Source organism: Anopheles gambiae, chromosome 3 (assembly GCF_943734735.2).
Source record: "Anopheles gambiae chromosome 3, idAnoGambNW_F1_1, whole genome shotgun sequence".
NCBI classification, from domain to species: Eukaryota; Metazoa; Arthropoda; class Insecta; order Diptera; family Culicidae; genus Anopheles; species Anopheles gambiae.
Window position 1 is genome coordinate 50,992,360 of NC_064602.1, and position 13,532 is coordinate 51,005,891.

The 13,532-nt window shown below is 34.7% G+C and overlaps 1 protein-coding gene across 21 annotated transcripts in view; it reads left to right on the forward strand.

The window, feature by feature from the left end:
• The window catches only part of LOC1269030 (plectin), a 64,048-nt gene that overhangs the window by 12,832 nt on the left and 37,684 nt on the right, over positions 1-13,532 (forward strand). For 14 of the 21 annotated variants that reach the window (XR_009765885.1, XM_061655517.1, XM_061655511.1 and 11 more), the window contains 4 exons: positions 8,874-9,083; positions 9,151-9,303; positions 9,391-9,629; positions 9,704-9,853. Coding sequence is in view for 20 of the 21 variants with exons in the window: in XM_061655517.1 (XP_061511501.1) it covers positions 8,874-9,083; positions 9,151-9,303; positions 9,391-9,629; positions 9,704-9,853 (752 nt within the window). In the remaining variant the exon portion in view is untranslated. Of the gene's footprint in view, positions 1-2,493; positions 3,723-6,345; positions 6,413-7,081; positions 7,331-8,873; positions 9,084-9,150; positions 9,304-9,390; positions 9,630-9,703; positions 9,854-13,532 lie in introns of those variants that run through there. The other 7 variants (XM_061655519.1, XM_061655521.1, XM_061655520.1 and 4 more) reach the window with 7 other exon arrangements.

A 13,532-nucleotide genomic window follows, 5' to 3' on the forward strand; every position in this document is an offset into this window, starting at 1 on the left:
TGAATTCTGACTGTAGACGGTTGTCTTTCATTGAAGTTCAACAAAGTATTTCGTTTCAATTTTAAGAAAAAATAACTCAAAACATTTTTAACATATGCGAAAGAAATGAAGTTATAAGCAAGAACAAATATTTCGTTACGAACAGCTTGGGACCAGACTCCATATAGTAGAAACTGGAAGATAGTATCTGGAATGGTTAACATTCTTCAGTATCTTCATGCAATCGTCTTCTTTTTTCATAAATTCGAAGTGTGCTCAATTTTATTTTTCTCTGCTAACTCAAATATCAAAAGTCGAACATCGGTCAATGTAAAGTAATCCTAAAATACGATCAAAGCCATAACAATATTAATTTTAATAAGCCTAAACCATATATAAAATACATGTTTTGAGTCCGAGTTTGGCAATCGTTCTATGAGATAATGATACAGTCAGTCGAAAAAGTATTAGTCTAGCTGAATATTTTGTAGAAAAAGGCGAATTATGGCCGCAATAGGCATGGGTTACTAAAAGTAATGATGAGGTTTGATAAAGGGACCATCAATGCACACGTATTGCTAAAAACATCGTTTCATCAGTATAGTTTCAGCAGGTTTGGTGTTTTGGGCAAATGACAATGCTCAGTATGTTCTCCTGCTCGACTGACCTTGAAACATGTGGTACTTTTTAAGTACATTTTCTCAGAACTGGAACCCAAAGAACTTAAAAACTGCAAGAATATATTTCCCCATCTAGTCTCCTATCAATTTGAATCATTTTTTTAGCTCACCTTTCCTCATTGAGCCCTAGTAGTAGGACTCCATGGTGCTACCGTTACACGAGATTATGATGCTACATGTTAGTAGACTGTTTTCGCTATACTAGACGGCGGCTGTATGACCTTGACGAGTTATACTTGTGTTAATATTTAGTAGAGCTTAATTTGAAATGATTTTTGAATTACTTGATGCTGTTTACCAGATTTTGCCACTTTCTGAGTGTGGGATTATTCAAACAAAACAGTTTTGTAACAACTCACTCATGCAAGCCATAACATGATCAGCTACAATAAAATGAAACATGACCCATCAACCAAATGTGATCCATATCTTTGCCTGATCTTATTGGCCATCATAAAATGCATTGATTTTTGGGTTATATTTGATTTTTTGGACATTCAACCGCTTCTTTCGTTAGATAAACGGTAAATGATGACTGCTTACATGATGGTTTGAGACACAATTAGTGTCAAAAAATGGCCAAACGCTGATCAAATCAAGGAATGAGGCCTTTTTATGTATTTTGGTTGCGTTTGCACTATTTTAATGCTTATTTTTTAGCAATACGTGTGTATTGATGGTCCCTTTATCAAACATCATTACTTTTACCGCCCCATGTCTATCGCGGCCATAATTCATATTTTTCTACAAAATATTAAGCTAGACGAATATTTTTTGGACTGACTGTAGCCTTAATTCATCATTATATGCTCCTTGGTTTGTTGACATCGCGAGTTTTAAAGCTTTTAAGATATTTTTTATTGAGTGTATGCTTAGCTTGATCATTACGTTTGCCGTACATAGTTACGGGTCATCTGTAGAAAAATTACGATAAAAAATAAAATTTGCATACTATAAATAATCATTACAAAGTGATTTACATTACTGCCAAGTGTCAATTTTACCCCCAATAGCCGCACAAATTTTGGTGACACTTTATACTACATAGTTTAATATAAAAATTATACACTTTGATACATAACTAATCAAAAGTCTTTATAAAAGAATACTATTAATAAGAACATTATAATTTTGTTGAAATAACGCCACAAGTCCCAGAAGTAAAAATTTACATCGGCTGTCAATCAGAACCACCATGTGTTTATTTTATTTTTTGATAATTGACAGGTTTCTGATCAGTAAAAAATGATCCAATATTCGAAACAGTTAATATAAATAAGGTGTACCAAGTTTTTTTCTTCAAAAAGTTTTATAAATACTAAAACGGCAAGGTATCGATCTTAACCACAGTGTAGAACCAACCCTGACTTCCCCTACTTTTTTTGCGTTTCAGCCGATATTGGCCGCGGTTAGCATAGAGGCGTAAAAGATGCAGAATATGAAAGAATTATTTTTTTATCCATTGCTGGACGATTAGTTGTGTATGATGTGGAAACAAAAATCAAATTCAAATCAAAATATTTAGCCTACGAGATAAATAATAAATATAATAAATAATAATAATAAATAAAAGATAAATAATCAAATCATTATAATCTCCTTTCTATTCAAATGTTAGCTGTCGTCATCTCTGCATAAAACAATGTGTTATGTATCAAATAGATTGCAAAACTTCCATTGATGTTCCGATCATCAGATTAGTCGATTATGTGTACGGTTCTGTGTATCCCAGTCGATTCCCTGCCAACTATTGAATATGTGCTTTTTAGTTGCCACGTTTTCCATACAAAAAAAATCCGAAATTATTCTCGGCAGAGATTTTTGCGAATTTTTTAAAAACCGGTTTTCTATACAAACGCATGCCTTTCAATTAAACTGTCAGCCAACTATCGAGCGTTCAACTAAAAAGCATGCTAACTAAAAAGCTCTTATACTATACTCTTATTTATAATGACCATAGGAAACATAAATAACATTTTTGAAATAATTGAAATGAGCGAATATGAGCAAAAAAAAAACCGTTTAAAAATGACGGGTAAAAGCAATGGGGTCATATCTATACACCAGCACTACCCAAAAGCTGAACCTTTCGGCAAGAAACCTTGTGAAGCTTTAGACAGAATGTTTTATGTCATGAGCTTGTCGAGCGTTTGAAAGATTGCAGACTTATGTCACACGACCATCACACCAATATATGTGCAAAGTACTATTATAGCAGAAGGGCATGCGCAGACTAGATTGCAATGAGCAGCACTTTTTCATTGATTCTTTTCCTACCAGTTTTGTAGCGCGAAGTCAAAGATTTAGAGTGGTCGAAATATAGGACCTGGAAAACGGCATATCAAAGTGGTGTTGCTTGAGTGTAGGCACATTTGCAGACGTTTAGGTTTCACGGCTCTGTAATGTACCTTAACAGGTTGTAAATGTTGCGTATAAAAATATGAAAAATTAAATGTTGCGTTATGCGTGAGGCACAACTCCATATTTGTCGTACGTGTGTCCGTGTCCAATGGCATGCCCATTAGGTTAACTGTAAGCGAGAAAAGTTACAGCTTAAAGAAAGCATTGCGTGCAATCTTTGTGCTAATAATGTTCATGGTAATGTGAAAAGCAGTGTGTTTAGTAACGAGTACAAAATCAGTGGTGGTCTCTGCTTACCGAATGCACCACTCGGTAATGGTGCTGACGAGCATGATAACAGGTCAAAAATGTTAGCAAGATAAGCATGCCGCTTGCTGCTCCAGTTATTTTTTCCTCACCGCGAACCGTAGTGCACCACCCTGGCTCTTGCCGCCATTTCGTTTTTCAATCCAATTGACAAGCAATCTTTGGAGCATGTGTATGCAAGAGAGCTGAAGGAATATAAATCGGGTCGTACAGAAAGTGAATAGCATTCGTATTCGTGTGCCGTTACTCAATGGGATAAAGTGTCACAATACATACTAAGTTAATTTTCCAACAGCATATTGTTGGATCTATTCAGTTATATTCGCATACTACATTCTGCTGTGCTACAGTTTATCTAATCCTGAACCAAGTTGTTTGTTCCTACGTAAATTTGAGGTGCGTTAAATCCATTTTCACCCCTCATCGTTTGAAATTTCCTACCTTATTAATCTTCCTCATCAATATCATCAATATAATCATCGTCGCCATCATCTTTGTAGTCCTCATAATTCAGAACAAGGTTACCAATTTGAAAATAAGATTATTGTTTGAAATAACATTTCTATCACACGCGTTAGGAATCAGCGCAACACATAAAAATTGTTTTGAAGCTCGAAACTGTGAAGTTTGTCCCTTCTCTTTTGTTGTCAGCATGGCATTGCTATTTTTTCTTTCATTTTATGTAAATAGCATTTTTATCAAATGGTGTGTATGTTATTTTTAGAATACGAGCTCAATGATATTATTTCTGTCCACTTAGATAAAAAAAACATAAATTCTCCACAAACTCCGTTCTCTATCTGAACCATCAATTGCTCTCTATATGTTACTCATAGTTCTCTCTTTTTCTCAGTTCAATTTTCCACTCTAACTCCGTCTTTCTCTTCTCTAAGCTCTTATGACTTCTCACACTTTTCTAAATCTTGCATTTTTTACTCTGCTCAGGATTCTCTTAAATTCTCCTATATTTTATTATGCTCCCTCTTTTCATGACTATCTCTCATTGTGTCCTTTCGTGAGCACAGTAGAACATGCCATACATATCTAAGGAATTTTATACCAGAAGATCAATACTGCATGATTGTTAGAAGGAACGTGACGGACTTCTGGAGCCAAAAACATCCGTATAATATACGACATAAACGAACAGTTTGGTGTAGATATGTATGCAGTTCCTTACGAGTCTAGCCTCATTCATTGCTGGACTTTTACCTACTACACTACTGACAAGGATAGAGTACAACATAATCTTATGTTCTCCATTCAGGCTCGCTGCTGTGAGCTATATTGTGTAGGCGCCTGCGTGCTTATGTATGACACTGTGTTTCATAGAATTTCCTAGACAGAGCGTGGTTTTCATCAAAAATGCTTCACCATTTTTGTTGTCCTTCAATTAGTGTCCGGGCTTTCGGCATTGAATGTCAACTGATTGTTGCAGTCAATAAAATTGACAATACTCAAACAATTAATTTTTGCTACCCGATATAATTGTCGACTTATTCAACATTATGATTGTTTTAAGATCACATATCTTATAAGATCCCTTTTATATCTTTAAGATCCCTTTTTGTATAAGTATTTGTTCTGCCCAAATATATGATTTTCATATTATATCTTCGTTAATTCCATATTAAGTAGATCGGTGACTTGCTTTGAACTTCATTTAGGCAATATATTTTATAGGAGTTTATTCTTTCTGAGCCCATGCTTGCAATTTTCTTCTGAATGCTAATAAACAATCGTTTAGATTCTCATTTAAATTGACACAAATGTAATTGAACAATCAGACAACTCAATTAGAAACATGAGTACTAATCAATTTGCTTGGGGAACACCATTGAATCGATCAACTAGTCACATAAGAACATGATGGTTTGTTTTCAATTGGTTTGTTTGTTTCTGTTTTCTTTTTTTTTGCTCAGAATGATGGAAAAAAACAATATTTTTTTCTGTTTTTATTAATATGATTTTTTCAAACTCGCAATTAAAAAATTCTATCTCAATCTCTCCTCTGTTATTACATATACAAAAGCTAGCATAATATTTTTGCCTTCATTGTGTTTTTTTTATTATCACTATAGTGCCGATTATGTGACTCAATCGCTTGAGAAAAAGTATCAAAAATGCTCATTTTCTATTATGATCCGTGTTAGAGCACTCAATTTGTCTCTGGTTTGATATATCGTACTGAACGAAAGTCATTTGCATTACCTGGCTCAAACGTAGACCGTTTTTTGTCCAACAGCTTTCCGTCAGGTTAAAGCTACGGAAATCGTTTTGTTTTACGGTTTAACTACTAAATACATGCAATACGTTTGGTTTAAAAATATGTAATTACATTCAGAAGGGATTTTTGTAATATTTACTTAAAAAGGATGGAAATAACAAAATGCACACAAAAATGGGAAACGTATCAAAAACGCTACTTTGCATGACATTGCCAAAAATATTTTAAGAACAATGATACGCCACACGTATAAATAATTATAAATTGGTACGATACTTCCTGCGTTCCGCGATGCAGTTTGTTTCAACTAACAAAGCCATTTGAGATCGATTTGGCAGCAATGTCTCGAGTCAACGAAAGAAGTCTCTAACAAGCTTGTATAATACCGATTTTGTTTCAGTTCGTGTAGCGCGGTTTTGTTTGATACTTTTCCGTTTGAATTAGATAATCGACACTTATGTGTAACTAACATTCCAGTTTGATAATAAAAAATATAAAATTTTAGCATATAATGCCATTTTTCAAAGTCATACATTTCATTTATCCATACATGTTTTCCATTTTTCACGATAAAAATATATGTCAAGCCGAGGTAATACTGCAACGACATTTTCCCGTTTATTTTTGTTATAAAACTAATGAAACTAATTATGAGCCATGTGATTCATCATATCACTTCATAAACAGCTGAGCATATTCCGTCACACATAGCTTTTAATTGTTTTTACACTTAACACTGCAATGAAGCAATTATATACTAATTTGTTGTTTGTTTTATCGCTCGGTATGCAGCATCGGCAAAAGTGTTTGTAAAGGTAATTCACCGTGATTCGCTTCAACCTGAATCAACACCCATACGGTGAGTGTACATTGATGATGTCCATTTTGCAAATGGAAGTTTTTTAAGCAAAACCTCCTCCTTCGGCATACCTAGAATATGACAATCCCTCTCATTACACTATCCTTTTTATACCTGCTTTTATCGTTATTTGAATACTTGTCGCTCCTTATAATATATATTTAGAAAACAGCCATAATGTATTTTCCACAAAAAATGTAAATTTGACACAATCATTTGTACCAACATCGTATTGTAATTCTGTTCAAATTAATCCGTTCTAAATATGAATTCTTGATTTTTTTTATGAACCTATGATTGGATTGTGGACTACATATAAACCATTAATTTTTAATAATAAGTCTTAATAATAGTAATAATAATCTAGTGGCAGTTTAGTTGTTACTTAAAAAGTTGGTAATTCCTATATACATGCTATATTTTGATATTGGATACAACAAATCATTTCACGAAAGTCAACAAAATCCAGTTTTAATAGTAAATATCTATCTATATTCACTGTTTAGAATTATTCCACATTATTTAATAGCCGTGCACTCACAGTACTACACCCATATCTGCGCCATATTGTTGTTACTCATCTATCTATGTTGCTTTTCTTTATATGCACCGAAAACACATGATGTGATATTCCGCCACCACCAACACCACTACAAAAACACTGTAAAGAAAACAAATCAAAATATCCACAAACCAAACCTAAAAAACAGTAGCCAATTCTAGAGCCGCGGAATATAATATAGACCGCGATTTATTCGCGGCATATTATGTCTCGCGAAGTCTACAGCACAGGTCAAACAAACTCAAACACTACCGGTACTAGAAGCCCTGGTCGATCAACGAGACGATTAACTGAACTGCCGACCGTTGACAAGTCGCCTTCACGAGACTACGGCGGAATCCGAGGAAGACCTTTAGGTGAAATAACCATCGTTTTTACACTGATCGTGATTTTGTATTGTATGCCTCTTTTTCTCCTCATCTTTAAATCTATATGTCTGGAACGTACAAATCAATTTTGATAGAATTTAAATTGAAATACTGTTTGCTTCATATTTCATAATTCTGTATCAGCTGCTCGTTTGCTAATATCTGAAAAAATATTGGTAATAATCGTTGATGAATATATAATTGGAAAAATTAAAATGAAAAGGATTCACACTTTACGCTAAATTTTATTTTTTGAAAAGGTTTTCGTTTGACTAGAACACAATTATGCCAATAAAGTTTTAAAGTATGAAATGTAAAAATGTATAATATTACATTATCGTGCTTCTCACAATATCTTAGTTAAAAATTCGAATGATTGAATATTTTCACTCGAGTCTTCCATTTACGGATTTGTTTCCTTTGTTGTTATATTACTATTTTCTCGACATGATTTAGAGCCATTCACATTTCAATAACTACACACAGGAATCAACAAACGTGCCCTTAAAAGTTTAAAATTGATACTTTCATTTAAAAAGCAACGAGCAGTTTGTTAGGGGCTATAGTTCGATAATTATATTTTACTTGTCTCTTACTGCTCGGTTTGTAATGGTGCTGTGCTGACACGGTAATAATAGTGTTACCCTATTTAGGATTGTGATCACAACAACCTTATGCATAGTATATTTTTTAACAGGTTAAATGGACATTTTTTGCGAATTTTATAAATGCAGTACAACAACAGACATTCAAAGTATTTATGTTTTTTGTTTTTATAATTGTTTGTTTGTTTATGTTTTATATGTAGTAGTATTTATTGATTTTATGTTAATGTGCAATGTGTTTCATGTTTTTAAAGTTGTTTTAGCTATATATTAAATACTTACACAACTTTGAACTAATATAACATACATTAACAATGCCGAACGCTGACTCGATATATACAGGAGACTCTCGAGATATGATCCACTCGTATTACAACGATTGATGGATTTTTAATCATTCTCCCTATAACCGATACATACACATTTATGAAGAATCCTTGACTACTCGGACTGTAATTTCAATAATGTAAATGAACCTTACAATGAAATTTAGTAATTCTTTTAAAAAATCGTTTAAATACACGAATTTTTTTTTTCGGTCCCAGATACAGTCATATCTTGAGGGTCTTCTGTATCCTGATACGATAACAAGTAAAAACATGAATTCAGTCAATACTGTGAAAACTATTTAATTCTATAGTTACTGATTTTTGCTCTAAGGTATGTTTAATTTAGTTTTATGTTTTTTGTTATAGTAAGAATGTTATATTTTAAACATGTTCCTAGCATATAGATTTATGATAAAGTAAGAAAAACTACTAAAAAGGAACGTGGACGAGAGATAGAGTTGTACTGTATTTTAATTGGTTTTGCTCGTAGCATGTAAATCATGGTTATGTTTTCCTACTTTAATTTTTATGTTTCGCTTTCAATTCACGGTAGAATCATCTTTAGCTCATAAACGTCACCTTTCCCCATTCTTATAGGGCCCAATATACACCAATCACGCTCAGGAACTAATTCTCCGCTAAACTACAGCTGGAAGTCTTATCCACACCATAATTCATTTACAGCCATGGGTAGTCCATATTATCGGGATATGGACGAGCCCATCAGCCCTGCTGGTGGCCACCATCGCAGCAGAAGTGCAACTCGAGCTCCCACGCACTCGTTGGAGTATCCTCGCGAGCAATTGAGTATGGCTTCAATTGAGTGAAATGATCAATCTCTGTCTAATTTATCTGTAACATATCTTTATTCTAGGAACTCGTTATCAGTCATTGGATAGGGGTCTCGTTGATCCACACGATCGTGAATTCATACCGATACGAGAACCACGGGATCGTTCTCGTGATCGGTCATTGGAAAGGGGACTGTATCTAGAAGAGGAACTCTATGGCCGACCACCCAGGCAAGGTTGGAAACGCTCCAATATGTGCACATAAGGCACCAAAATCAATACAAACTAATTTAACTCTCAATGTTCTGTTTTTTTTTTTTCAGCAATGCCGGAACGAGGGTATCTAGGCGATTTACAGGTTCAAAATGGAGAGTTGCAACGCGAACTGGGAAATCTAAAAAAAGAGCTCGAACTCACGAATCAAAAGCTCGGAAGCTCAATGCACAGCATCAAAACATTCTGGTCGCCCGAACTAAAGAAAGAGCGTGCTCTTCGAAAAGAGGAAAGTGCTAAATACAGCCTGATCAATGATCAGTTAAAATTGCTTAACAGTGAAAATCAGGTATAAACTAGACTATTCATAATTTGCTGTCGAACGAATGTGACATTAACTAGTTTATTTTCTTTTTTATTTAGAAACAAGCAATGCTGGTAAGGCAACTAGAAGAAGAGCTTAGATTACGAATGAGGGCACCGAATATAGAAATGCAACAACAAATGGAGGCTTTATATGCAGAAAATGAACACCTCCAACGAGAAATATCAATATTGCGCGATACTATTAAGGTAACAAAATATCAGTAAAAATGATTATTTTACCCTTTTTTTAACAACATTAACAAACTATATGGTTTTATAATCATATTATTAATCGTATTGATTAAAAAACCAGTTGGAAATTACACGGTATGTTTTCACAATACGCTGTATGCAATTGTAGATCAAACGATCTCTTGAGACAGATTACTTTAAATTGAAAAATGTTATATTTGTGTCTGGTTGTGAAATTGAAATATTTTTTGTGCATTACAATTGAAAAAATTACAAGATTAGACAGTTCAGCCGTATACGCAGATTTGAATATCCCATGCGAAGGTCTTTGAAAGAGAACAGGTCTATGCAAAGCCCGTTGATAGATTGCTATTTTCAGCTCGCTTTTGACAGTTTCATTAAAAAATGTGTACAAACAAACGGGTAATAGCTAACTTGAAAAAGTGGACTAATTCACTATTAGGAAGATTCTATTTGTTAAATTTCTTTCCGCCAATCACTCATGGCGAAAATAGGTACGTAATTGCAGTCTATTCTGTATTCAGAAACATTGATAACCTTTTTGATTGATTACCATTTCCTGACCACGAATCACTATCGTTTGCATCACTCCATTTGAAGCTCAACGGTCATAAAACAGCTCAGTATATGTTACAATTGGGTAAATGAAGTATTATTAACTTTCAATACAGGGTTTACCAAGTCACTTTGCGATGTGAGCTGCACAATTCATCCCACTTGTCATATTTACATATTTTTATTCTGACGTTCTACTTCATTTGTTCCGAAATAATTTTCTATTCCACCGCTTTCATTTTCATCCATTAGGAACTTATGGAACTTAGTTTTGAAGCTTTTTCGTATAAATAGCAAAGATTTCTGCCATAATATTGATTTCTTGCGTAATTTGATTGTAAAAAATGTATAAATTTGATTGATGAAAATATTGACTGAAGTACTGCATAACACCCGTGCAGTGCTGCAAAATGTCATGAGTATCACGAAATTTTCACCAACGAAAACAATGAACATATCCGTGGTAGCTTGATGCTCATTGCTGATAGTCAATAAAAGTGCGCCATGACATTTGCCGGCGCAAGCATTATCATGATTTTTTTCTGGCTGTGAACAGTGCTGCCAAATGCCACTGTTTCAATCATCAACACTTATGACTGAAACGAAGCTCAAATCAGATCACGTACACAACTGAGATGATCAGTGACTATACTGAAACAGTTGGAGAATCAATCACATGCTTGGTGACATTAAGTTTAGCAGGCAACTTTTGGTCACTCACTTGGTCACGACATTTTTGTCGGCGATAATCGCGACATTCTCGGAATATACTTGGCGCGTGGGCTCTAGCAACAAAATGAGCATGTTTCTCCCTCTATCTGTTTTGATTATCGGTCGGGTCAAACGGAGCGAGAAAACATGCTCATTTTGTTTATTGGAACCACTCGCACGCAATGCATATCTCCCGTGACCATCGCGATGATCACCGACTGAAAATGTCGCGACCAAGTGATTGAACACGAGTTGGTTGCACACAATGTCACCAAGCATGCGATGGTCGCACCAACAGTTTGAGGCTCGCCTCTGATCTTCGCAGTAGAGCTCGTGACGCTGAGATGATTTTGTTTCAACCAGAATTTGTCATGACTATGTCAGTGACATTTTGCAAAATTAATCACAGCAAAAAAGTCGTGATATAGTGACTGACCAAGCGATAATCGCAAACATGTCATGAGCATGTATTAGTCACACCAATCGTTCTGAGTATCACCTCTGATTATCACAATTGAGTACGTGACGCTGATATGGATTTTGTTTCAGTCAGATTTTTTTATGACATTGATAGTTGACATTTTGCAGCACTGCACCCGTGGCCAACCCACACCCGGAAGAGTGTGCTGGATTCGAAGTCGATTTTTCACTCAGCTTCTTCTTCTTCTTTTGGCACAACAACCGCTGCCGGTCAAGGCCTGCCTATACCCACTAGTGAAGTGAGCTTGGCTTTCAGTGACTTATTGTTACCATAGCAGTTCTACGTATGGGGGCACGGCCTATTCGGGGCTTGAACCCATGACGGGCATGTTGTTAAGTCGTTCTAGTTGACGACTGTACCACCAGACCGGCCCATTTCACTTAGCTAGATATGCCAAATTTGGCCTTTGTTTGGTAAATTACTTACAGAAAACACATTTCTGCTGCTTATTTTAGTGAAAACATTACGAAAAATCAAAAATAACCTGAAAAAAAATCTGCACTCTTCTGGTTTTATTGATTATATGACTATTACCACAGTACCACAGGTACGGTCCTGTTTTGTGTAGAATGGCACTATGGTAAAAACACTGAAAAATGCAAACATATGGTCAAAAGGCAATGAATTTTAGTAATTCAATAACATTTCATAACAGTTATGTTAAAAAACTAATAATTTCATTGTTATGTGGTCATATAGAGCGTTGAGTAATTTGAAATTCGTTATGAAATCCTAGGGGTTTTGAAAAAATTTTGACACAATTTACAAAATAATGGATTTTTCGGTCACAAAGTAACTGAATGGCCAAACTCTTTGTAAATGATCAGAGTACATTTCACACTAACATAAATAACTTCTTCTTTTTCTTCTTTTGGCACAACAACCGCTGCCGGTCAAGGCCTGCCAGTACCCACTAGTAAAGTGGGCTTGGCTATCAGTGACTTATTGTTACCATAGCAGGATAGTCAGTCCTACGTATGGGGACACGGTCTATTCGGGGCTTGAACCCTGACGGGCGTGTTGTTAAGTCGTTCGAGTTGAAGACTGTACTACGAGACCGGCTTATTATTATCATCAGCTTGTTAAAAATACATGTTGTTTAACTTAGTATGTATTATTTTAAAATGTTATCCTAAGCTAATCACCAAACATATTATATTTTTTGAAAAATATAAAACCGATTTGCATTATACGGGCTTGAATAAAAAAAAGGTGATTCAACCATTTTTACTTGAAATTTAACTTAAAAATAGTCAGTTTTCTAACAGATCAGTTTAACTACACTATCCATACTACAGTCCGTACCAAGGTGGATTTAAAAATATCAGGTGGTGGACTCTAGTGCATTTTGACAATTCGTCACTTGACGTAAGGTCCCCAGGATTCAAACTTTGTCTACATTTATTAAATTTGTTCATATAATTTATCTACCCCATGTTTTCGATTAAATTTTATTTAAAAATATATTTTGGACTTTCCGAGTTCTTATTTAACATTAGAACATAGATTAAAGTGTGTTATTTTGTGTTATTCCGTGAGTTTATTCTATAATTCATTGTGTTTTCGACATTTTTGATGATAAAAACTAAGAAATCATTATTTTTTTCAATTTTCGCATGAATTCCTCGTTATCTACGAGTCATAAAATCTTTTGTTAATATATCTCACTTTTTCGATAAAATCAATAGACACAGAAACATGCACGTAGTAATAAAGAAATCTTTTCTATTTGCCATGCTTTGTGTGCAGAAACCATTGGTTAACGGTTTTAAAATGACGTAAAGTCCCTCAACTATGGCGACCCCCCAAAGGCCCTTAACCACCACCTGATATAATTAATCCACCTTGGTCCGCACTCATTGGTTGAACTTCGATGAGTTCGCCTGCAAACGTCAACGAGTGCAGTCGTGTTTTGATCTATTTTTG